The sequence below is a fragment of the Meleagris gallopavo genome, chromosome 23 (genome assembly GCF_905368555.1).
Source record: "Meleagris gallopavo chromosome 23, MGAL_WU_HG_1.1, whole genome shotgun sequence".
NCBI classification, from domain to species: domain Eukaryota; kingdom Metazoa; phylum Chordata; class Aves; order Galliformes; family Phasianidae; genus Meleagris; species Meleagris gallopavo.
The window spans coordinates 2,239,129-2,265,271 of NC_139426.1; the positions used below are offsets into that span (position 1 = coordinate 2,239,129).

The 26,143-nt window shown below is 44.6% G+C and overlaps 1 protein-coding gene across 4 annotated transcripts; it reads left to right on the forward strand.

Moving 5' to 3' along the window:
- The first annotated feature begins 406 nt into the window (after positions 1-406).
- MXRA8 (matrix remodeling associated 8) lies at positions 407-25,856 on the forward strand. 4 transcript variants are annotated; one of them, XM_010722801.4, is made up of 11 exons: positions 407-1,776; positions 2,225-2,348; positions 16,013-16,036; positions 16,481-16,789; positions 16,935-17,036; positions 18,285-18,743; positions 22,522-22,680; positions 22,889-22,919; positions 23,863-23,939; positions 24,507-24,584; positions 25,480-25,856. In XM_010722801.4, exons 2-11 carry the CDS (start codon positions 2,288-2,290, stop codon positions 25,503-25,505), a joined length of 1,326 nt encoding a protein of 441 aa, XP_010721103.2. In that variant the 5' UTR covers positions 407-1,776; positions 2,225-2,287; the 3' UTR covers positions 25,506-25,856. The 4 variants fall into 4 exon arrangements, with proteins under 4 accessions (XP_010721103.2, XP_085098341.1, XP_010721105.2 ...); XM_085242215.1 differs by lacking the exons at positions 407-1,776; positions 2,225-2,348 and adding an exon at positions 4,838-4,910; XM_010722803.4 differs by lacking the exons at positions 407-1,776; positions 2,225-2,348 and adding an exon at positions 10,484-10,723.
- Positions 25,857-26,143: the final 287 nt, after the last annotated feature.

The following is a 26,143-nucleotide window of genomic DNA, read 5'->3' on the forward strand; positions in this document are numbered from 1 at the left end:
TTTGGAAAGGTCAGGACCTAGTAACATGATGATTGCAGCCTTCCAATGAATGTGTGACAGAAATACCATCTCCTTGTAGTACAAGAAAATAATGATTGCTGGCAAACTTGAGATTTTAGTCGTCTCCATGACCTCAGTAGTGATGTTTCTCACTAGGGTAGGAATTAGATGCATTTTAAGGCGAAAAAAGTGCATTGCTCAGTTGTATCTGTATGAATTCCTGAAGTTCTTTAGTTGTTTCTGGGCGTAGAAGGATTTTTGAATATGCCATGACTCTGGGAAGCTCAGGTTCTTTTTGTATCTGTATTGCAGGCGTTGTTTTTCTTTCTTCCATTTGTAGTCTCAGGAGTGGCCTATGAGCAGGAGGAGCTGCTAGCCCAATGTTTCTGGGTATGTGGCGTACAAAACACCTTTCAGAGAGTGATTGGGCTTCGCTCCTGCTGTTACCTAACCGACTGAGATTGCTTGGTAATTCCTGAGCAGAAACAAGGAACCTTTACTCTGGTGAGCTAAAGCATTAAAGGAGCACTGTTAGAACGTTACCCAGCGTAAATTGGTGTATGTATTTTGGCCTCTTTAACTGACCCTGTTCTTTTCAAAGTACAAAGCCAGCTCTGCTTTGGTGGATGTGAACCCCAGTCCCTGTCTTCCAAAGGTAATATACTACCCTTGTCTACAGTAGCTCAGAATTTGGCTGAAGTGATCTTACTGATCTTGCAGACAGCACCTGTGGATAACTGAAATCACATCTTTACATCATTCATGCTGTTCTGCTGCTGGCATTTCTGTTCAGACTGTGAAAACATCCTGATTTGGGTTTGCTGGGGCTGAGTCTGGTCAGTTACTCTCCAAAAATAACAGCACTCTTTGCTTTACCTGGAGCCTTTCACTTTGCAGAGCTCAAATGGTTCTGAAGAGTAGGTTTTGCTGTCTCTGCTGTTGTAGGAAAAAAAGAACTCAGTAACTGTAGCTCTTACAGACATCTGAGCTGGTTTTAAGCAGTGTGCTGGCTTAACTGTGGAGGCATCTATTCTTGCTTGCCTTTCCCTGTAAGACAGGGGAACAGAACTGAAACAAGGAGTTCTGTGAGTCATAGAACTTAAGAACATCTGATACTGCACTTCTTTCAATTCCCTGAAATGTCTGAGTTCTGTAGTCATGATCACTCCATGGTCACCAATGCATAGAGTCACAGAATCATTAAGGTTGGAAAAGAACTCTAATATAATGAAGTCCAAATGTAAATCCATCCCCACCAAGGCCCTCAGTGCCAAAGCTGCCCTTTCTTGAACCCCTCCAGGGTCTGGGACTCCACCACTTCCCTGGACATCTTCATTGTGATGTGTTTGTAAATCCCACAAAACTGGTAAGAACTATAAAACTATAAGACTTCTTCACTGCTCTCAAATATAGCCAGAACAGGGGGGTACAAAGTAACAGGAAGAAGGTTGAATGGACAGTTGGGATCGTGTGTCTATATGTGCCTCGTTTTCTTAAGAAATGTGGTTAAAATCTTGTTTACAGTAAAAGCATAGTATTAAATATTGGTCAAAAATAATTGATTGTTGTTTTTACACTTGTCCAATACGCAGGACTTGGTGCAGGGCAGGGAGGAGCTGTGCTGAAGGAGTTTCATTGCCTTTGGTGTGTTTAGGTCTGGAGAAGACTGGATGCTTTGGGAGCCTCTTAGCAGCTGCCAGCACTGTGCCACAGCTGCTGCAGAGTGATTGGTTCAGACAAGGATGTTGGGTCCCACATAAGGAGTTGGCATATCAGGTAAAAAGAAAAACTGATAGCTTGGAAATTGTCAGGTTTATTTTAAAAGAACGGACGATTCACAGCAGGAAATGGTCAAATATGAAGATAAGCAGTTATAGAGGAACGTGCCAAAATAAAAGGTAGTAAAAGTGGCTAGAACAGTTAAAGTCAGCAGTGTAACTATGTGTAAATGGCACTGTGTTACTCACCAGCACTTTCCCCTGGGTGCTTTTGAGTCAGAGCTGTTTCCTCTTGTGACCAAACGGTCTGCTGCTCTCAGCTCTGAGGCAGCTGGCTACTCTTCTTGGAACAGCCTGCTGGAGGCTGCCCAGCAGCAGAATCACCAAGCATGGCCTGAAGTCAAAATCTATGATTGGTCACCTGGACCTGGTAGGCCTTGGCTTGGCTTCCCTCACCATTCTCATTGTTTCAGTTACTGTACTATCTTTTCTGTTGTTTTTCTTAGGTCTGAATGAGCATCCTCCAGAGAAGTGTCATGCTTAATTTTACTGGCTTGTGATGTGGAAGAATGATGTGTATTAACAGCATCCTGCCATCTGTAAGAAAATGTGCTGTAGGCCCGTCAGAAGGTAGGGCAGAGAGAAATGTGTCCTACTTCTGATAACATCACATGTTCCTTGGGGAAAGGAAGAGTACTGTTGCCCTCGGGAAGGCAGGAAAGCCTTTCTCTCACAAGTACTTTATGCAAAAACCTGGGACTGTGAAAAGGAAGCAAGCAGAAAAGCCCCAAATCATTATTTCTGCCTTGAGTGCAGTACTATCTCCATGATTTCTGAATACAAAGTGAGGCTGGGGAGTAGAAAGGAGAGCAAATAAAAATGTGTTTCTAGTTTTCAGAGTAGGGACAGCTGCTTCTGGAGTAAAGTTTTAAGTAACTGGAACACCTATTTCTACCTTGTGCTTATTTTGGAGGGGAACTCTGAAATGGGTGATGTAGTACAGAACTCAGGTGTCTGGATAGAAGCAGCAATGCTGGTTCAGTCAGGTAGGTTTGTATGCAGGAACATTCTCAGGACAGCTAGTTTCTAAAGCAGCACCCTGTTTTCTTTAGTTCAAGTTCTGGGCACTTGGATTGATCTAGAATAAATGCACAGTTTGCATAGACTACCCTTACAAGTTGGCCAAGCTCCATGTTTGTGCATCTAAATTTGGCAGCAGGATTATATTGTATTACACAAAGGAACCTCCTTTCAGTATTTTTATTTCAAGTGAAATGGCCTGCAAACCTGAGGTAGATAACACAGCTCTCTGGGAAGCAACCTTTGAGCACCCTTTTCAGAGTCAACCTCTTCATTTTTCCACTCTTTCCCAGTCATTTCTGATCTCAAAATAAGATGCTGTGCCTGGAATTGCACTGCTTAATTATTTTAGGCGGGTGCAACAGATGGGCTGCAATTAGTGTGGGGACTGGAGTTCTCCTTTCAAAGCTCCTAGTGCCAGAAGGTTGTTCCCATGTAGAGAGGGACTGAGAAATGTGGTTGAGGCACAATGCTGGTGGTCAGAAAGGGGACACAAAGTGACATAAATAGCTGAATGTGCCTGTTTCCCTGAATATTTTGAGAACTGCTTGGTTCTTCAGAGAAATATGTGCTGTGTGCTTGTGGCTTAAGCTTTTCTCATGTTAGAGGAACCTGACCTACTGTTGCCTGTGGAGGAGATTGCTGGAGAGCTGCTCTGGAAAAGGTTCTCTGTTCAGTCATCTCCTGTGGCACTGAGTCAGCACTGCGTGTGAGTGATTGCTTTTAATTTGTTCTTGGTAGGTTCCTTGTCAGAGCCTCCTGAGCAGGAGGATGAGCAGTGATATGGGATTTCAGGATGTGTCCCATGGACCAGTTATTTCTCCCATCTCTCCCTCAGCTCCTCCTTCCTTTTGTGTAGGCTTAACGACTTCCCTGTGAAGTGCCTTGAGATCTGAAATGAAGAATTGGGCAAAGTGAAGGCCTTTTTACATGGAAGTGCTACTGAATTGAAAAATGAGACCCAAGGTCTGCCTGTCTGGTGCCTCTTTTTTCCGAAATATGGAAAATTCTGGAGCTTTGTCTATAGGGATGAGTAACAGCTTGATGGAATGCTGCTTATCTCAGCTGCTGCCTTCTCTCACTTTTCTGAAGACAAACACACTGGCTAAATAAATGTTCAAAGAGGTGATGAGATCCCTCTGTTATTTCCTCCTGATTCTCAATGCTGTTTGCCATCTGCCAAATTGGACCAATTCTAAGTGTCTGTCCCCTAGAGGGGGCTTAGTGGTTTCAGGGTAGGTTTGAAAAAGTGAAGACTCTACAGAACCACAGCTCCCATGGGACTGAGTCAGTCCCATGTCATAGGTTGGATGCCCTTCTGTCTCAGGCACTTGACATCAAGAAGTTAATTTTGGGGGTGGTGATTTTTCTGCATAGATCTAAAAGGTTTAGGGGCATGGAGATGCAAGTGATAGCACCTTAGGGGCTCTAACCCCCCCCGATTCCCAGCAGCACACAGTTGCTGGCTGCTGCTGTGAACCTTAGGGGAAGACGAACAGATGCATATACATGCACAGAGCCAGCTCTTGAAGTTATGATTGATGGTAACTCCAATTTAGATTTGCATGTTTTTCCATCCCCTCAGGAACTTCATGGTTCATGTGATTTTGAGCTAATATCAATGTGTTGAAGGCACTACTGGCTCTCCATAGGCTGAGAGATAGTTAGGTACTCTGTGTCTTCAAAAAAAGAAAACGACAAACCAATAACAACAACAATTTATTTTCCCTGCTGTGATGTGAAAAGAGGCAGCAGGAAGTAATGAGTGTGGTTCTCCTTGGGGAATCAGAGTGCTGCAAAAATCTGAGTGGTAAGAGGGATGCCACGGGCCATTTTGAAGTTAAAAATTACAGTCCTACCCAAATGCATTCTGTCTCAGAGCTCTTTGTATCACTGAAGCTTTCCAGAGCAGAAAGACAGGAAAGATTTTGTCCAACTCTGCCCTTCAGTCTGCATCCTCATCAGTCTTCTGTGCAGTGAGCCCTCGCATAGTGCCAGAGTTTTCTAGGCTCTCCGTGAGGACAGAGGCAGCACAGTCTACAGACTGAGGTATAATGCAGCTGGTCTGGGCTGTATTCCTAATTCTGCCACTGATCTGCTGTGCAAGCTTGGGTGAGTCATTTCCTTTTGTGTTGTGCGTCTCGCTGCTGCTCCTGTCTGTTTAGACTGCAAACTTTTCCTATGAGGAGCTGCCTGTGCTGTGTACCCAGCCTGCCCTGTCAGCAAATGAGCACAAGTGTGGGGCCACCATCAGAAAGACCCTTGCAAACATAGAATGAGAGGCTGCTCTGTTTCTATTCTTATTTCCCTGCTTGTTTGTTTGTTTGTTTTCTGATTGAGGCTAGTGCTCAAGTGCTCCCTCAATCAGGTACCTCAGACAAAGCCTTGGCCTGCTGTGATTGAGGGGGATGCACTCAAGTATCTTGAACGAAAGAAAAGAAGAAAAACAACGAAACAATTCAGTGAAAACATTTATTAATCTATGGGGATTTAATTAAGATTTAGCCTAACTGCATCTGATTCAGGTGCTTGTTTGGAAGATTGTGAAACTTGACACTGATTCAAAAGCACTGTCAAAAGGATTTGTTGTTTACAGGCTTTTGACAGTGATTTTCACAGGCTGTGAATGGCATGAAATACTATATCTGTTGGCAAATCTGTTCAGCACCAAAAAAACCATCTGGTGAAGCAGAGCTGTGTGAGATGAACAGGAAAGAAAAGGTGAAGGCAGGGAGACTCTGCCTACATTCTTTTCTTTTAATGGAAGTGATAAATTAATGTCACTATTACCTAAAGCTTACTAGCAGTAGGATTCATGATCTGATAGGTCTTGAAGTGTCTGTGCAACTGGGGGTTTGATGAGAGAGTCTCTGAGTGGATGTAAACAGAGCTCCATGGTAGTTCATACAAGCTTGCAGATTTGGACCTGCTGGCTATCTACCTCTGATGGCTTTTGGGGCACAGAAATCCATTTGTCTTTTTTTCCCTGCACCAAACTCAGCCTTTTGAATTTCATCTTATGGAAGAATCGCCAAAGCACATTTTTATCTTGGAAAAATAATCTTCAGTTTTCAGTCTGGAAAGAAAGAAAAAAAAAAAAAAAAATCCCTTGGTTTCCTGGGCAATTTCTCTGTTTTTGTAACTGGTTCATATTAATGGTTTTGAGATGAATCCCAGGAATCTGCAGCTGACAGCTTTCCAACAAAAAGGAGAGTTTAAATACAGTGGCATCCAAAGATGCAGGACAACAGGAGTCTCTGAGCTGCAGAGATAGCAAAGGGTGCACACTGAGCTCTCAGCCTCTTACCTGGGCACTCACACTTAGAGCAGCTTAGGAGCACACGCAGGCATAGGCACACATTTCTGTTTGCTTGGATGCTGGAGTTTAACTCTTCCTTAGTGCATATCAAGGTCTTTGCTTGGCGAAGAGCAAAGCTCAGTGCATTAAGCAGAAGATCAAAATCCTCTTAAGATTCCATCTGCCTAAATACCTTACATACCTGGAAAGTCTCTATTATTGCTGCATCGCATCGGTGAGTTTGGCACGTAGGGAGATGGAGCTTTTCAGTTGGAGAGCTGAGACAGGCAGAAGCTGAGGAATTGCCTGCAAATGACAGGGTAACACATACTGCTCCTGGGCAGCCCTCTCATTTTGCTTCAGAAATGCTTGCACAGAGCACTGCAGAGGCTACAACATGATGGATTCCATCTTTCTCTTTGCTGGAAATCGGTTGTTTGAGGGATACTACACAAGTGAAGCTGTTGACTGTTACAAAACTGCTTTGTATGTTCTTAGGAGGGTGGCAGAGATCTGCCTTTCTTGCACTGTGCATTTGCCTCAGCTGTTGGTTTGGTGGTGGATAACACAGGCTGGGGATAAAGTGGTCTCCAGTGAAAAAAAACAAAGCAGAAAAACATCTGGCCAAACTCTCAACTTGTCATCCTGAACACGGTCTTAGGAGAATGCAAATCAGGGGTACAAGCATTTACAGCTAGGGAACAGAGAATAAACATTGTATTGCTGGGTGTGTAAGAGAGATGCTGCTTGTTACATTGCTGGGATAATGACAGGCTTCACTTGACAGCCCTGTCATTGTGGTTGGCTCTCAGTTTTGTCCTTTTAGTTCACAGCTCTTGCTGCAAGTTGGATTATTTCAGCCTTGTTTATGGGATTCATTGCAGCTGAAAGATTTAGTTTAATAAGAAAAGCTTTGCAACCAAATGAAGTCTCCTGGGAAGTGCACACCCTCTGGTAATTCATGTGGCTCTGTGTTATGTTGCTCTTTTCCATTGGCAGGCAGCTCTGAAGATTTCTCTGCCCCAAAACTGGAACCCCCAACTGCAGTATCCCTGCCTCTCCCTCTTTTGCTGCTTCCATGCAGAATCTCTGTGCTTTTGGTTTGGCAGGATCCATGCTGGTTTTGCCCCGTACCTGTCAGCACTCTTTTCCCAAGCTGTAGCTTTCCCTGCTACTTTTCCTTTAAAAAAAATTATCCTTGTTTTTACTTTTGGGAAGAGCTGTTCCCTTTTCCTTTGATTGTAGCGTGGTACAATAGGTTTCACATTTAGAGTAGATGTAGGGAAGTTGCTGGTAATACAAACATGGAGCATTGGTAGATCATGAGTGTAAGTCCTTGTGCTGTAATTTGTGCCTTTGTGTCAACAGAACGTTAATCCTGGCATTCCTTTTCAGTGCATTACGTGTACTTACAGCTGTGAAAGTAGGGTGGAAGTGACTGCTTTTCCTCCTGCTTTCCAAGTTTAATGGTTCTCAAAATGACAAGAAAGGATGAAGTGCACCTTTTTGCATCAGACCTGATATTTGCTCAGCTTTCTGGACTGGTGCTCAGGCCAGATGTATTGGGAGGTCTTTCAGTGCAGCCTGCAGGCACGGAAAACAAAAATGTTCAAACGGAAGGGATCAGGAACAGCAAAGTGCCTGGCAGATGTGGCTTGCTCATTACTGCTTCCCACAAGCCAATTAATCTGCCTTTGGGCAGGGCTTTTTTCCACCTGAGTCACCAGCATTTCTAGGTGAAATAGGGATGACTGGAACAGAAGAGCCTTTCTCCCTGCTAGCCTGACCTGCAGTGAGCATGGCAGGTGCAGAGCTCCCAGAAGCAAAACCTCTTTTATACCTTCCCCACACATGGATGAGCTGCTTGCTTTGGACAGGCTTTGTGGTGGGGCAGATGGCAGGCTGTGCTGCAGCGGGCAGTGAAGGGATGCTTCTTGTTTTGAGAATCAATACCCAAAATACCACTGCCTGACCAGAGTCCCTTAGCCTGACTTGCATGGAGAATCACATTAAATGCTCAGCACTCGATGAGGCAGTGTTGGTGCAGCTGCACGCTGGGGATCTCTTTGGTGCAGCAGGGCTCTAGGAACACAGGGCAGACTGGAGACTGCACAGAATGAGCGAGAAAAGGGCAGGAATCTGTGTCCCCTTACTCCCCTCCTGAACCCCAGGGAAGCTGTTCCTCCTTTCTTCCACTGGGCTGTTTTCTTCGGGAGGCTGCAGTGGGTTTGGCCTGAACTTGGCTTCCTTCAGCCAGGAAATAGCCAATTCGTGAGAGCAGCAACCACAGAGTTCTGCATCCATCCCAGCAGGCGGGCAAGAAGAGCCAGTAACCTCTGCAGTGCCAAGGGTGGGGGGCAGAGAGATAGGAAAGCACCCTGAGATTGCAGTGCTGAGAGGGATGGATGGAAGGACAGGGTGCTGTGCTTGCAACCTGCACAATGGGAGCAGCTTCTTGTCTTCCTGCCAAACATTTCCCAGGCTCTGCTGTGATGGTGCAGCTGTCGGATCTGAGCCTCAACCCTACTGCCTGCCTGACAGGCTACAGGAAGGCTGCTGCTGCCCCCAAGCTGCTCTCAGCTTCTGTTGGTCAGTAAGGTGTTTGCTGTGATGCCTGACAATTGGCAGTAAGTTTTAACTTCGGGGATGTGCAGAAGACTGCTGCATGCAAGTGCTTATGGAATTGTCATGCAAATATCTGAGGCTTGCAAAGAGTAAGCCTGTGTGTTTGGGTTGCAGTTGGGCTGGATGTGTGAGCATCCAGGCTTTTGACACAGCTCATCTGGGGAGCGTGGGAACTTGCACTGTGAGTGACTATTTGTGTCTAATTACCCACAACTCCCCGTTGAATAGAAATATATAAGAGTTGAAGTTTGCAGTGAAATTTTATGAGGTTCTTACCTGAAGATGATTTTAGAATGTTTCTCTGGAAAGAAATCAATTGTAATTTGGGTCTGTTTTAGACAGTATGAAGGCGTGCTGGGGTTAATGCAAGCTTTGTTCATGGTCAAATTATTTAATAATAATAATAATAATAATAATAGTTCCAGTTTCTTGGAATGCCTTGGAAGCATCTGGTTCCATTTGCTGCTGGAGAGGACACTACACTGGGTGAAGTTCTGGTCTGTTTTAATCTGGCTGCTCCCAGTTGTTGCAGAGCATTCAGATGTTTGTTTAGATTTTGGTTGGAAGGATAATGCCCTCCTCTTTCCCCAAGCACAGCCCTCTCTGGGATAGGGTAAATAGATGGAACAGACCAATGTCAGCATGGAGAAATGCAAGTGGGGCAATTAAGTTTTTTTCCATGAGTGCCATGGGAAGATTTAGGTTTTATTTTTAAGCTCTCACATGAGAATCCCACGTATATTTAGCTCTGTTCTACAGATGGAATTGTAACATCACTCATCAATGTCCCTTTCCCCCAAATTTTCCACTTGATGACCAATTTGATTGTATAGTTAAATCTGCTAAACGCTGCTAATCACAAACAACAGCAATCTTACGTCATAATAAGAGCAGAGAAGTCTGCTGTGTTTTGACATCTATTAGCAGCACCTGCACTGTCTCCTGAATGTCTAGGCATGTAATTTTCCTGCAAGTCTTGCATGAAAAAAACTCTTTCAGGTTCATTTGATCACCTGCATGGGTTAGGCTGTTGGGATTGCTCAGGGGCAGATGGAGATGGAACCATGTGCTTGATGTAAAGCAATGCCTGAGCCTTTCAGAGCCATGGTGCCTCACAGAGCTGGATGGTGAATAATCCAACTCAGTGTATTTTACCAACTACAGCAAAGTAAACTGCATTCTCAGTGATGGAATTGTTCACCCAAGTTGTCTGTGTTCTGCTCTAACAGGAAATCCTGTGATCTGGGGCTTTGCTTGGGTTCTAGGCTTCTCTGCCTGCTCTGCCCTAAGCTCCCACATATCCAGTCTTTTGCCATTATTACCCTCTTGCTGGGATAGTTGCTGTTAAGTCCTTGCTTACAAATCACAGGGCAGGGTAAACGTTGTTTTCTAGGTTGTCTCCTGAGACTTGAACTTAAAGTAAAACCATATGAAGAGACAAAGATAAAAAAAAAACCACTGAAGGCAACAGAATAAATTGTCCCGAGCAGACAGCTGGACGAGTGTCAAACAAAGGAAGGAACAGCTGGATCAAGTAAAGCACAAGGAAAATTAGTTTCATCCTCTGGGGAAAAGGAGAAAGATTTGTTTCTAGAGCCCAGATCTGTGTGGGACCAACCATAGCCGATAAAAGTTTTACATCAAAGTCAGACAGGTCCCAGAGGGAGGGGAAGGAGAGGAGAGTGGGTGTTTGTAGTAACTGTGCAGGGAGAGTTACGGAGAGGAAGGAGGTGGAGTGTGAGCGTGGGGGAGAGCAGTGGGGAGGTGGGGAGTTAGGACTTGTAGGTGGAGTAACTGCAGAATATGAGCTGCTGTCCACAGCTTTCTGGATGTAAATTGATGAGGTCATAGTGTTTTCCAGTTAGCAAAAAAAAAAAAAAAAGAAAAAAGTTTTTTTTTTAAAGTCTTCAACTTGTTTTTCAAGAGAGACGGAAACACGGAGAAGCTGAAGGAATGGAGCAACTAGCAAAACTCCTTCTGTGGCAGCTTTTGCTTCAGCAAAGTAAGCTCCTAGCTGGTCGGTGTGATGTTACTTGTTTCTGTTTGAGCTGCAGAGGATGGGGCTGGAGATGAGAGAGATTTTGAACTGTTATCTTTGTTAGATTTTGCCGAGGTTCCTTGTTTAGCTGGGTTTGGGTCTGCGAGGGGAAAGATTTATGGAGTTCTCAGGCTTTTTTGAGAGGAAGGGAAAGAATGGAGTAATACTTGAGGTTAAATGCTGCTTCATTCAGCATGTTTGTGAGATTTATTTCTTCCTCTCAGTTACTTCAATTGTAAATTCAAAAGCAGTAAGCTTAAAGGAGAGTACTGTAAATCTTGGATAGTTAGAGTTACAGGTCCAAGGCTATTTTATACTTTTGAAGAGGCAGAAACAGCTGATATGTTTGTGCATTCAGGATGGAGGTACAAATGTAAGTTTTTATTCTCTGTCAGCATAAAGATAGAAAGGAATTAACTTAGACATTAAAGTACAGGAGAGGGATGAGGGCAAGTATGATGGATGCACAGTAACAGAGTGACTTGTACACTTTCCTCTACCACAGTTTTCTGTAGGGGCTGAAAATAGATCCAGTGTCCTGAGAACCTGATCCTAAACTGAGCAGAGAGATCTCAGTCAGTAATGCTTGGAAGGCAGGAGAAGACATGAGGATAAATTGTAAAACCCAAGCAAATCTACCTTTGCAAGACCTTGGGGTCTAAGGAAGGCACCTGTGAGCAAGGAGGAATTGCAGCTCAAAGAACAGTATGGAAAGACCTCATTTCAGGTGCTGACAGGAGGAAGTGAGGAGCACGAGTTTTTTGGGGAGCAGTGACCCTTCTGCTTCTCACAGCCCTTAATGAAAGGCTGTGGCTTTCCACCTGAGCCTCTTGAAATTCCTCAGTATACAGAGTTGAGTTCTCAGTTTGGTCCCCGCTTAATGTAGTGCTCATGTCACCAAATCATCCCCGATGTGGTGATGCCTAAAGGCAAGGGTTAGGAATGGAATCAGTCATAAGGGGCAGAAGGATTATAGCGACTCAGAAAAGCAGTGTGGGGGAGTGGGTTAAGCTGGGGGATGGATGAGAAGCACCAACCAGTCCAGCTGCTCCCCAGTGTGGCTGAGCATGTTAACAGTGCCTGGGGCAGGAACAACAGGTTGGGTTGCTGCAGAGCACAGAGCCAGCAGTATCCCACCACAGGATGGACGATCTCTCACGGACATCTTTGGGTGTATTTTGGAGAGAGAGCTTGTCCGTATGCCAGGGAGCCGTGATGCTGAGTGCTGCTGTACCCACCCAGGTCAGGTTAGTGTAATGAGAGAAGGGAGGAAATCTGTGTCTCTGTGTTTGCTGAGATGATCCTACTTGGAGAAGAACCACACCCTCAAGTGTTAATATCTTGCAAGGAGGAACAGCGCTGTGTTTGGAATGGCTCTGCAAACTGTTCCATGGGCCCGGAGCCAACGTCAAGTACACGAACCAGAAAAGGGTTTAAAAAGCTGAGCTAATATCCGAGCTGTCTGCAAGGAAGTCAGGGCAGATCTGCGCGGGATCCTGGCTGTGTGGTGGCCAAGGTGTGATTGCTTTCTTGTCCAGACAGGAGGCTTTTTCCTTTCTGCTGAGGCAGCACATTCTTGCTTTTTGCCAACTCACAGCACGTTGCTACCTGCAGTGAGGTGCAGGGATGGTTGGGGCTGGGTGGGCCAGCAGCTGCAGTGCAGGCATTCCTGAAAGCAGTATGCTCAGCTGGTGAGAAGCTTATCCCAGCAAGCTTTAAAAATAAACAAGTATAGAGACTTAGAAGTCCAGTTCAAAGCCTGGCCTGGCCACCAGTTGGCTTTGTAGGGAGAACTTTGCTTAGACAGGGAACTTTATTGCTCACCATCTTCCATCTCTACCTAGACATGGGCCCAGGTGGTGCTTCTGGCTACTGATCTGTGTGTTAAAAAAGTGGCTGCAACAGTAGTGCTGAGCTCATTTGTGTAGATGTCACCTCGATGTGACTGTGTCATAAGCCATGATGGCCTCTTAGGCACTGTGTCAGCTCCCTGAAGAGTCAGGATGGAGTCTCTGCCATTCTCCAAAAGTATTTGGAAATAGCTTGTTAGCACAAGCTTCTGTTTTTGAGGTAATTACGTAATAACTCAATGGAGACCATTAAATCTCCTGCAGAAGCAGTGGGATTTATGGGAAAAATAAGGGAAGATGCTGTTCAGGCAGTTTATCCTGGTATCTGTGGCAAAGCCCTCACCGTGTCCCATGGAGCACATGTGCCACTTGGCACTCAGGCTGCTGCCTACAGTGTTTGCTGTTCCTTTTTCTGTGCTCCTTCAGTGTGAGACAGGAACTCGGTGGTTTCATTAGCACAGGCTTCGCCTCTGCCAGCAGCTATCTCAGGGAGAAGAGGAGCTGTGCTCTTGTTCAGGCAAGACTCAGGGGGCAGATTTCTGTTAGAACTGCTCTGAGGACAGAGCCTCGAGATCCCTGAGTGTGTAAGATGTCTTTCAGAGCCTGAGGCTCTTACTTGTCGTTTGCTTGCAGTTTTTGTGGCCTAATTCTTTACTATGAAAGTGGCAGGGATTCAAGCTGTAAGAGCTGGCCCTGCCTTTTACAAGGGATTAGGAAACTTGCTTTTCTCTTCCTATATTGTGGGAGCAGCAGAATACCTTGGGGATCCTACCGAGAGGCATGCTGAGGCTGCAGAGAACAAGTCAGGGGAGAGCAGATAGATGTCTGTCTCTTTTTTTCTGAAGTATATCACACAGAGAGAGGTCAAAGTGATTATCCTCACATGGAGCTGAAATCTAAAAATGAAAGCCATTGTTACCAACTCTTAAGGTATTTGGTGGTTTTGAAGCTGCTGGAGCCCCATGAGCACAAAAGACTGAGCTTCCATTAGGTGCATAAATAATCCTTGATTTTATACTTGCAGATTGGGTGGTGACTCACCAGTATAACTGCTTCCAGTCTGTTGCACTCCTGTAGCTCATAAGCTGTTAATTTTGCTGGTTTATGGATATATTGCTGATTATCTTCAGTAACAACTGTGTTACACAAACAATAACTTTGAAAGCAGGCTGGGGGGGCACTTCTTTGGAATGCACTTTGGGTCTCACATAGCAGAGCAAATCTCATATTGTATTTAACTACTCCTCTGTGTCCAGTTTATTAAAAACCAGTTGTTTTAAATTCCTTTTTCTCCAGGCACATAAGAGATCAGAGGCATTCCAGATTCCTTTGATTTATAAGCTATTTCACTTACAGCCATCTCAAATAACTCAGTGTATGCATTCAGATTTCCAACACTGACAGGGAATCATCACAATCAGTTCTGCTTTCTTTGTGCTGTGGAGTTCCCATGGCTCTTGTAAAGCCTGCAACATGCCTTTTCCCTTCTGTCCCCTCTAGAGCTTCAGCTGCTGGCTGCTGTGCTTCATCAGGCCAGCATCTTGCATGGGCTTTGTTCTAGTGACAGTCACTCAGGGCCATCTTTGTGTGGCAGCACCCAGCAAGTCAAATTAGGAGGATGGTAAGAAGCAGGCAAGGCTTCAACAGATGCTTTTCCCTTTTCCTATAAAGAAGCAACATCCCCTGGTCACTGAGGGGCACTCCTGGAAGGATGCTGGTGTTCTGCCAACAGTCAACTTGGATCTCATGGATGGGGCAGAGAGGGCTGGATGGTCCTTGCCATGCCAGCAGGGCCAGCACAGCGTGCACGAAGGTGCAGAAGCAGAAGGACAGGCTGCTGAGCAGAGCACACTGGAAGGCTTAGAGGGATGTCTGTCAGATGTTAGGTTTGTGGTGCTGCATTTGGGCTCAGTGGTTTTTACATTAACGTGCAAGAGGAAAGGAGGGAAGTAAATGCATTCCTTTTGCTCAGCCAGAAGAGGATGTTTCTGCAGCACCAAATCAACTTGCTGTCAATGAGCATTAAAGCAAAGCTCTGGAAGCACTGCTGTGCAGCCAGCCAGCTCACTTCCTAGCACGCAAGCTGCCACGCGTGTTGTGATGCTGTGTTGTGATGCTGTGCTGTTTTTTCCCATGTCACTCTGCAGATGCCACCAGCTCTGGGCATGTGGGCAGTGCTGGCAGAGGCTGGCAGCTTGTTGTATTTTACTATCAGGTATTTTGCAGCCTATTAGCAGACATCATCAAATAATGGGATTATAATGTCTCAGTAGGATGTCTTGTCTTGTATCCAGAGCTGTACAAGCTTTGTCCAAGGAATTTGTTTTCTTTATGATGCTGAGATTACAGATGTAGAAAGAATTCCTTATATTTGGAGTGTCTTTGAGCTGGCAGCTCAACAGAGAGTGCTGCTCACTTTTGTTCTATGGTGCCACAGCCCAGTATTTTGTGATAGGAGAAGAAACAGAGCTTATTCTCAGCCTGTGCACTGATGGTGTTGTTAAAATAGCCCTGATCTGGTGTGAATTTATTTTCTTTTGAAGGGAATAAATTCCAGGGCTGAAAAAAAAAAAAAAAAGCAGCCTTTGTCAGGAGGACATTGTGCCTATGACATTAGCAGGACAAAACAGCTAATTATTCTGCTAGAACCCACTTGGACTTGACTGGTTAGAGAGATGAATGATGTCATTGTGTTGGGAATCCGATTCGTGCTCTCCGAGCGTGATGCCAGGAGACCTTTCAGACCCCTCCTACACAAAAAGCAGGAGGGATGGGGCCAGGGGGATGCAGAAACAAAGCCATCAGTTCATTTTGACCAAGTTCTTCCTGCGTACATCTGAGTCACGCGAGTTGGAGAGAGTTGTGGTTGCTTCCAGAGCATTGATGGTCAACTGTGCAGACCAGGAATGTGAGCAGGAGGTACACATGAATGTGTGTGTGTGTGTGTGTCTGGCAGCAATGTGTGTCACAAGTGCAAAGCAGAACAGCCACATTGCATCACACTCAGCTTGACAGGTTGTCAAGGCACCCTGCAGCATTCAGGGATTTTGATTCCTTGGATGAAATTAACCCCCTATCAGTTATATAAGAGTTGGATTTCAGTGGTGAGCCCAGGCCAGGGCTGTTGTTGGTTCTTATCCCTGCTGTTGACTGTCCTTTGTGGAAGGATAGAGCACTTATCTTTGTGTTAGAGAACTACTCCTAGGCAGCGAGCACCAAGCAAGGTCACAGTCTCTGGGCTTAACCACAATACCTGTGTTAAATAAGTGTGTTAACAACAAAGGGTGTAACAGATGGAATAATAACAGGAGGTGGTGGCTGACCAGGAGTGCATTTGTTGTGTTTTGGTTTGTTTATTTTTTGCTTCTTTAATTTTGACATTATTTTCTTTCTGCTTTAACAGGTTCTGTTGTTTATTTATATTCAGGTGAGTGACATCTTTGTAATCTACGTGGGTTTCTGTCACCATAAGAAGAAATTTGGTGTTATGAAATCAGAGCCCATGTGATGGGGATTTCATGGGTAACTTCTGTAGGCACCAGCCATGCACACCATGAACTAGTGCCTCTAAACACTGAGCTAACTGAGCATTAGGATTAGGAAAGGGTAGGTATGGCAGGTCAGCTTTAGGATCCTGATAACAGATGTTATCAGGATCATTTTTTACTGAATGAAATCGGTGATTTTTTAAATTAAAACAATAATAATATTGTATTTCTCCATTAGAGAGCTCTGTGTTGGTCTTGAAAGTTACTTTTCTTCAGATGGGTTTCTTTTGGCGCAGAGATTCTACGACAGGACTTATCTCTGGTCCCTTCTTTACATGCTATTAATGTGATATCTGGATTCTTTCTTTGCTCCTTGCCCTCAGTCCCAGCTGATGCCTCAAACCCAGACAGTGTTGTAGTGTCAGTGTTAAACATCAGTGCTACCCGGGGCTCACAGGCTGTCCTGCCATGCAAGAGTTACCGCATGGTGTGGACTCAGGACCGTCTGAATGACCGCCAACGTGTGGTGCACTGGGATGTGTACAGCACCTACTATGGAGATAACAAGATGGAGAGGCTGTGTGACATGTACTCAGCAGGAGATCAGCGTGTCTACAGCTCCTACAACCAAGGGAGGATATTAATGCCCCAGAATGCATTTACAGATGGCAACTTCTCACTGGTGATCAAAGGTACTAAACAGGATCTTTTTCTCTTTTATCCCTAAGCTTTGCAAAGGTCTTTTTGCCTCTGTGCGTTTGTTGAATAGCATAAATGACAAAAGTAGTTGGCTCAGCATGAAACGTTCAACTTGTTCTCTCTTTTCTCTTATACTAGATGTTGCAGAGAGTGATGCAGGTATATATTCGTGTAATCTCCACCATCACTACTGCCACTTATATGAAACTGTGAAAATTCAACTAGATATCACTAAGAAAGGTAGGTGTGACAGCATGGTGTCCCTTTCTGCAAGGGCAAGTCTGGCAGCTGAAGTCCAGTGGTCCCCAGGTCTGAGGTGAATTCACAGTGGGGCTTGTGTGCTGATTCACAGCAGGTAGTGCATGCTATTCTGCTAGCATCAGAGAGCACTGTGGATGAAGGCTTTTTGCCCATGCCTGCTCTGCTGCAGCTCAGGACACAGGTGCTACAAGAATCTTGCAGTGTATCAGGAGGCAGCAGTGCTTACTATGTGGTTTTCAGAAATTTTGATCAGTGTATGTCTTTATGAAAGCCCTTCCTTTCTTGGCCTGTGCCCAACTCTGCAAAGCCTTTTAATTGTACACTAGCCAGCCCAGTTAGCTAACTGGGCTGTCAGTGCTCCAGCAATAAAACATTACTAGTAACAATACATCGTGAGTCAAGTTAGCCACAAAGATCTGCCTTGTAATGCGGATTGCTGGGCTTAGCTTGAGAAGCCTGTTGTTTAAAAAACAAAAACAAAAACACAAAAAACCTTTGAATCCAGCTCTGAAAGGAAGTTTCTAAGGGCTGTTGGTACCTCAGTGTGTGCCACCTACACCACGTAAGCACATAAGTTATTTAAATCGACCTACACATAGTGCACAAGTAAGTTTGCTGGGGCTGATGGTGCTGGGAAGCAGCTAAAGTGCTGAGTTGTCTAAAAAACTGATGGGATAGAAGAGAAATGCACCCCTGCTGCTGTTCTCACAGCTTCTATGCAGTGAGAACACCCAGGCTGGCCTGTGAGCCCTGGACTGCTCATCTGTGTTTTTATTCTTCTGTTATTCCTTCTTCAAGAACAAAACACAGAACAGTGTTCCTTGAGCTTCTTCAGTAATTATGGTATATGTGGGAAGGAAAGCATTTCCTGCTTGGAGAATGAAGCACAGCATATTGAAGATGGAGTCTGTTATAAATGGTTTGTTGAGAGAATGTTCTTCCTTCGTTCTGAAGCAAGAGATGAATTCTCACTTTTAAGGAAAGGAAATGGCTTTAAGGAAAGGAAATGGCTGTGCTCAATGCACCCACCTGGGATGTGAAGATATGGGTGCCTTTGTTCACTAAGTGCTGAATTGAGTGTGAGTGAGGTACGTTTCCCCTGTGACACTTCAGGATCTTTGGAGAGGATGCGTTATAGGATTGCAGGGTCTGAGAGCAACCCTAGGTGTGCATGGGTGTCCTTAAGCATGAGACAAATGGGTAAAGATGCACGTCTTATCTCCACAGCCAAAGCAGCAAAAGAGTACTGGGATGGAGAGAAGGCTGTGATTGTTGCTTTGGAAGGCAGTACTGTGATGCTCCCTTGTGTCAACCGGAACCACATCTGGACCGAACGGCACAGTGAAGAGGAGCAGCAAGTGGTCCATTGGGACAGGCAGCCCCCAGGGGTTCCCCACGACCGCGCTGACCGCCTCATTGACCTGTACGCCTCTGGTGAGCGCCGCTCGTATGGGCCTCTCTTCATTCGGCAGAAGATGAACATCACTGACACAGCCTTTGCCCTGGGTGACTTTTCCCTGCGAATTTCTGAGCTGGAAAATGCGGATGAAGGCACTTATTCCTGCCACCTGCACCACCATTACTGCGGTCTGCATGAGCGCAGGATCTACCAGGTCTTTGTGACAGAGCCAGTGAGAGAGAAGAAGGTGGTGAACCTCACAACCCACAACACTGCCCCGGCCGTAGGTGAGTGGCTTCTGGCAGGGCTTCTGACTGCAGGAGGGGAAGGAGTTGTGGTCAAGGCAAACCTTTGCCCTGCAGAAGTACCACAGACACCTCTGAACTGAAGGTGCCACTCGAATCAATGCTGGGGTTTCCTGTATGGTTTCTTCTATTTGAGCCATGAGCAATTCCTACCCTTAAAATCAGAGAATTAGATGAGGTCTTGCCTCCCTCCCTCCCTACTAGTGTGGAGCTCTAATGTGTTAGCTGCATTCTTACTGAGCTGTTTCCATTACAGTGCTGTACCTGGAGCTACAAAATATTAGTGAGGATTCTCTGGTGTTGCTTTAACACTCAGCCAGAGTGGAGTGTCCCACCCACCAGGGCTCACTACCCTGCCTGCTGTACCACAGTGACATCATGTCCTGCTGCTCTTTGCTCTGCTCTGCAGTGCTTAAACACCCTAAAGCAAGCAAACTTTTTCTAACAGACTCCCTTTTCTGCTTGCTTTTATGAAACAGGAGAGGGTGTGGAGTAGGGGGTTGGTTTTTTGCTGCCTTTGCTGTTCTAACGTGCCCCGTTTGCATAAGCACTTCCCACCCTGCTGCTCAGGGGTTCAGGCTGTGCCAGGTGCCAGACTCTGCAGAATCAACCACCAGGAATTTTCCTCCACCCTTCAGCTTTTTTTTTTTTTTTCTTTTTTTTTTTTTTTTTAGCTAATTTTCACATTTTCCACTGCACTGAGCTATCATTTGATAGCCTGTCCAAACCCCAAACCATCATGTTTCGTTCAGGCAGAAAAATAAAATCCCAAGTTTTAAAAAATGCATATATGAAAGTCCCTTAGGTATAGTTCCATATTAACATTTTAAAATACTCATTGTGGCTTAATGTTTATTGGCTGCTTACTACAGAATTTGGACATTACTGGATAGTAATGGTGATGGAGGACGGTTGGACTAGGTGATGTTGTAGTTCCTTTCCAACCTTGTGATTCTATGATTCATACATTTTTAGATATGTCTATTGTTCTCTAGCAATTAGTTTTTCTTCAAGTCACAGAAGCCCAAACCTCCCCACTGGGACTAAGGCTGGTGGCCAGAAATCCTGGCTGTACTGACAAGGGGTGGCCATTGGGGCTGTGCTGACACAGGGATCAGAACACACAAGTATCAGTCCCCCAGCATCTGGCTCTTTTGCTACCCTTGAGCCCTATCAAAACCCACTGTGCAGACGAAAACTACATCGTTGCTCACCCAGGAAAACCTTCCTCTCACTGTCCTGATTGTGGCTGAATGGTTACCACCTGCCCAGCTGGCAGATCCTGCAGGTAATACAGCCTGTTGGGCTCTCTTGGTTTGGAAGTAGTGCCCCACTGGTGAAGGAATTTGCCTTCCTGAGAAATGCCATTTTCACCACCAAAAAGAATAGCCTTCGAGGAGCTTTATCCCCTGGGGGCAGGGAAAGATCAGCTGGTTCTGAGAGCACCAGGCACAAAAATGCGCTGAGTCGATGGGAACAGGGAGAGGAGCTGAGATTCTGGAGTGCCTTTTTCAAGCCCCTTGCTTGATGGGCGGCCTGTTTGAGCTTAGCAGCAAAGGCTGAGATACTGCTCCTCCGTGAAAAGCTGGGCAGAAATTTTCTGGGCTGTAACTTAAAGCCAAAATGAAACATCAGGAGATAACAAAAGCAATGCAATGAGATTTTTTTCAGCGAGCAGCTATCGTTTCTGGCATAACTCCAAGGCTCAGAGCTGTTTCCAGACAGGAAATTTCATCCTGTTTTGAACTGTAAACATCAGTTCAATTCTGTTCCCAAGTCCCAGCAGAAGAAATATGTTGTATGTCTACTAATTTAGTGTATTTTTACTCTGTATTTGTTTTGGAGCAAGCGATTGAAGAATAGCCTATCTTGCAGAACTACTCTCAGTCCTTGCCAGCCTAGAGAAGAAAATGTGCCACGTACCCAGCAGCTGTGAGCTCTCATGGTGCAGCTCTCTCCATTTTTTCCAGCTGAAAGATCTGATCCTTCTACATTTTGATAAAGTAACGTGAAGGCATCTCTTCCAGTTTTTTTTTTTTGTTCCCCACCATTAAGACTTATTTTCCAGCAGTTAGATCATGTGAATGGAGTGGAGGCAGAAGGGGAAAGAAACCAAGCTGAGGACATACTGAAGGATGTTGGTGATAGAATAAAGCTGCATCTCTGGTTTTGCAGCTTGCCATTCTTGTGTCCTCCCTGATATTCAATAAAGCTTCAGTTCAGATCCTACCCTCCCCTGCAGTACTGTGGGAAAGCAAAGGGCCAGGAACAGGACGCATTTAGGTCTGCTGGCTCAATGGCTGCTCCAGTGGCTACCATCTCATTATAGCAGTAACTGAAGAAACCCTTTGTGATGCAGAGGTTTGTTAAAGTAGAACTGTCACATACACTGTTTGCAGCTTTACAAGTGGTTTTTTTGGTTTGGTATTTCTTAGTGGTGAAAAATACATGCTAGTTTTGAGCAGGACAGCCAGCACACACACAGCATCCAGCATCTGGAGATTTGTTGGTTAGCTCAACAAGCTGCTTGCCTGCTCTGCTGCCATGCAGGGTGAGGCTGGACAAAATCAGTGCACTTGGTGCTGTATTTTTTGTGGGGAATATTTTGTTTCAGGACTCGGCCTATTTACAGTACTGCCCTGATGGAAATGAGCAGTTTCTAACATTTCCAAATGGCCTCAAAAGGAAAACCAGCTGTTGAAATAACGATGAACTCGCTGGCTTAGCTCGACTGCGAGATTCTTGTTTGTGCTGATCAGTTCTGACCTTAACTGGTGCTGGAGATGTGGCTTTGCTTAAAGAGGAATACCAAAACGCTGCTGGGGAAGGCTGTTCGTGTTGGAATACAATTAGCTGGACACAAAGCCATGTCTACATGTCTGATAACAAATGAGACCAGCTGTCTGACTCTCATCCTTATGACGACTTAGTCCCAGTGTTAAAATCAGTGCTTATTACTGGCTGGTTTGCTTGAGGCAGGCTCGCTTCAGAAGACATTGCTGAATGGCACTGTGGCTTTGGGGATGTTTTCCCAATCTTTCCCCTTATTCCCTCTGACTGGGGTTAAACTCCCAGGAGAACGGTGGTCAGAACCCCTTGCTGGTGCACTCAGCTCTATTCTGAAGAGAAAAGCCTTCCACAGCACAGTGTGTCCTATGGCTTTGTGGTCTGTGCCTGGATTTGTCCACTCCTCTGACAGCTGCAAGCAGAGGAGTTGCTCTCTTTGTATGTGCAACGCATTGACCCATTTATTTGAGAGCTACAAAAATGTTCCACGTAACAGTTTAGAGTTACCCTTTCTTGTGCTGAGGAACTGCAGCGCTGCTGCACCCACAAGTGGAATGGAATCTTGGCTTTTCTTTGTGGGTTTTTATTTTATTTATTGATTTTTATTTGATTTCAAAGGGAACTCATTCCTTGGCATTGAAAATTCCTCCCACTCTGTAAATTACAACCCTTGGCTGGGAGTGGCTGCTTCATACTTCAGCTGTCTGGAGCCGAAGCGATGTGGTGTGTGCGTGTTGCAAGGGACCCAGAAGAGGGCTGTGCTACCCCAGAGCAACTCTAGGTTGTTGTGGCTTCTTGCTGAACTTGCTCTCTGCTGTAAACAAAAGCAGCACCCTGATAAGCAGGCAGCAGCATGGAAATGTGCAATGGCCACTGAACATGCTTTTTAGTTCCACATATGGACCCACTTGCAAACATGCTTTGAATGCCAGTGACAATTATTGCCTTGTGTTCCTTTTTTCTCTGTTCTCAGATCCAAATGTTGTCAGGGGGCACAATGTGATAAATGTCATCATCCCTGAGAGCCGCATCCACTTCTTCCAGCAGCTGGGCTACGTCCTGGCAACGCTGCTGCTCTTCATTGTCCTGCTCATCATCGTTGTCTTCATCACCCGCAAGCGCAGGCAGAGAGGTGAGTGCTGGAAAACACCACCTCTGGAGTTCTGCTCCGTGGCAGGAGAGGTGATTCTGTAAACAATTACTGTGCTGCACAGTGCTTATTGGAAGCACCACGGCAGAGAGGACTGAATAGCTGCTATGCGTTGCTGTTATCAGTGATATGTGGGAAGTGTTGGTTGGATTGGATATAACTGCTCATTCTATTTCTTGTCCTTATTTAGGTTATGAATACAATGTGAAGAAATATGGAGAGTAAGTATCACTATAGGATCTGCTGTCTGTGAGTAGAATATGTAAGAACAAACTTATTGCTCCCTTGCTTCTATCATTAAGAGCCTAAAACAGCTGAGGATCTGTTTAGTAAGAATGCAGCCACCTACAGCACAGTTTGATAGAGTTTCTTTGTTTTACACTCTTGTCATTATTAGGGTGATGTTTCCAGGAAATACATGCTTGCTTTGTGGTTGAATATCAGGAAGTAAATTCCATGCTGTCAAAGTGTGGAAGGAGAGAACGGCTTGTAGGGATTGTTTGGTATCTCTGGGTATAATTTGGGAACTGATTCACAGATCGTGTTTATGTGAGACGTCATTAGGAGTTAGTGGTAAAGGGGTAATGCACAGATCTGCTGTAGACTCTGCTGTGAAATGGACCTAAGCCAAGATGGTGTATCTGCATCCCTTTATGCTTTGTTACCTGTAGTAAAGTGGAAGAAATGGGAAAGTTCCAGAACAGATTGGTTCCCCATTTTTCAAGACATTGGTCAGATTTGTGAGGGAAAAGAAGACACAGATTAACCAGAGATCTCTTGGTGTTAGTAGAAAGACAGTGAAAGCAAGAGAGAAGAGAAACAGATTCCCTAATAAGTAGTATGATCCTGTGAAATCTGTTTGACAGGTTATGGGCAAACACAGGAAAAATATCCGTGTGCAGTGGCTGCCAATGCTGTCATCTCTCTGTCATACTTTCTCCAGGGAAGCTTTGTAGAAACAGAAAAGGATTCTACAGGGATTTCTGTGAAAATCACCAGCATTTAACAAGAATTAAATCCTCTTATGATTTTTTTCAGCTGTTCTCCAGATGTATAGCCAATAAACAATTTAAGTTCTCGAGAAAGCTATTGTAGAAAAAAGTAAAAGGAGCCAGTTATAAAGGATGTACCAATAACCATTTTTCACTCTCGTTGATTTTCCAGGAAGGATGTAAATCTTAAAGAATTTACAGTCGACACAACAGATCTGACTCAGTACAAAAGTGAAGACATCAGGCTGGGTATGTATCAGCTAGCAGCCATCCTCCTGACCTGTTCAAAACTTGTTACAACTAAGGACTTTTTGATGACATTTCTATGTTCATTTTGTAGTCACCTAACATTGTGGTTGTAAATGCACACTTAGGGGAATCTCACCCCTAGTAAAGGCACAACCTTTTAAAGAGCAAGCTGATGTGCTTTGGCTATCAAAATTACTGCAGTAGTGGCCCCAGTGAGCAAAAGGTAGATATAAAAACTGAAGCAGGGAACAAAGGAGTAGCAGAGGGTGAGCTGCAAAGCAGGGCAGCAGCGAATATAAATTGCTATCATGATGGAAGACTCTGTGGTACCTATGAGGAGCAGAGAGTTAAGTAGTTGATTAGTACCAGGAAAAAAAATACAACAACCTTAAGATGTAGCATGTTATTCTGTTGAGCAGTTGATTAACTCCATGAGTTACCCCTAAAGATCTGGAAATGATAGACCTAGGGTACTTCAAGGAAGGGCTGATCCCTTCCTTGTAAAGATTTGTTTTCTCTTAATATTCTCATGGCTGTCTGAATTACATACACTCCTCCCTTATACAGATTACAAAAACAACATCCTGAAGGAGAAGGCTGAGCAAGCCAGAAGTTTCCCAGCAAAGAACATTGATTTAGACAAAGGTAATAATGACCTGCTTCACCCTAATTGGTGGCTGTAGGAACCTTGTGATGGGTTGGAGGAGGGAGGAGGGAAGAGCACAGTATAGCAGTGAGCTGACCAAGCCACAGGCAAATGAAGAATGGTAAACATCATGACAAATGGCAGCAGGAATGAGAAGCCAGTTCCCTTCCTATCCTTTCATCATGGAGCCACAAGATGCAAGTAGTGATTAGGCTTTTAAAAGCTTCTGGCATGACACAACTAGAATTTTTCTTTATTGGAAAAAGAATGCCTAGCAGGGTTGGAATAGTGCATTCTATATTACAACCTCAGCGAGAGATGCATCTCAAAAATGTACTGGCATGGTATTTGAGAAGAAATTCTGCTGTGCAGAAGAGTGTTTTGAGTTGAATTAATTTACGGGCAACAGGCAATCACTGACTTTATCCAACAAAACAGCTCCCTCCCTCTAGGAGCTAAATTTCCTTTTGTTTACCTTTGTTTACCCAGTCTAAATTCTGGATACTATCTGTCAGTTTGCAGAGTTGCACTTATGACAAGCTGTGCTTTTAAGAAGGTTAGGTTCTGTGACTCCTTTCATATGATTTTAGAGCATATTAAATGTGTCTGAAGTGGCATCAAGAAGAGAATGATCCAGAGGGTCCACAAGTTGCCTTGTATCTGCAGTTCTTGATGCAGCTCTCCTGATACTTTACATACGTTCTGCAGAGATGATCTGTGTCATAATTTGTATGCCATAAATTTCACTGTGAGGCTTATGAAGAAGATACTGGGAATGTGACTGACTGCAAATGGTCGCTTGTAACTGCATAACTAATTCCATATCACCGTGTGTTTCTTTGGATGGTTTAAAATTTCATTCCAGGTACTGATCTCCGTTTCAATTGCTTTCAGATTTCAGGAAGGAATATTGTAAATGAAGACATTCCCAAGCTGCTGGCTGGACCAGAAGCTTCAATCAAAGATAGATGGAAAAGAGATGCCTTTCATAATACCACGTCCCTCCAGTTACCATACATTTTTCATGTAGAGTTTCTCCCCAGTAAGCATGAGGGTATTTGCAAATGCTTTCTGAAAGAGTTAGGCCATCTGTCTTGCGTGCATTTATGATGGGTTTGGGTTTACTTTTCTTCTATTGTTCTCCCAGTCCTCCTTCCCATTTTCTTTCTGACATTATTGTTGTTTTTATGCATCAATGATTTTTATGAGCTGAATCAGCAGACCTTTTGCTTTGATGTTACTGCTTTAAATAAACCAACCTGCAACACCAATCTTAGCTATCATTATATCAGGCATTTTTTTCATGCAATGTACTCATTAGAAAAGTAATAGCAAAGCCTGATTGTGATCTCTCATATGCTGGTGTACATTGAGAGGAAGAGTACTGTCACTTAGCACTTTATATATTCCAAGTACAAAGAATTGTTTATTCAGCCCTGCACAAATAACAATATAAATACCTCATCATACAAACAGGGAAATGTCAACATCCTCATTTTACAGGGGAAAGGGAGGCACACAAATCTAGTTGCCAACAATATAGTGTTGGGATCAGCTC

Bases quoted from the DNA above. Each gene is read 5' to 3' on its own strand.
- MXRA8 (XM_085242214.1), top strand. From the start codon at position 11,782: ATGAGAAGCACCAACCAGTCCAGCTGCTCCCCAGTGTGGCTGAGCATG. The intron at 16,037-16,480 runs GTGAGTGACATC...CCTTGCCCTCAG, and splicing joins TGTTGTTTATTTATATTCAG to TCCCAGCTGATGCCTCAAAC. The intron at 23,940-24,506 runs GTATGTATCAGC...TCCCTTATACAG, and splicing joins AAGTGAAGACATCAGGCTGG to ATTACAAAAACAACATCCTG.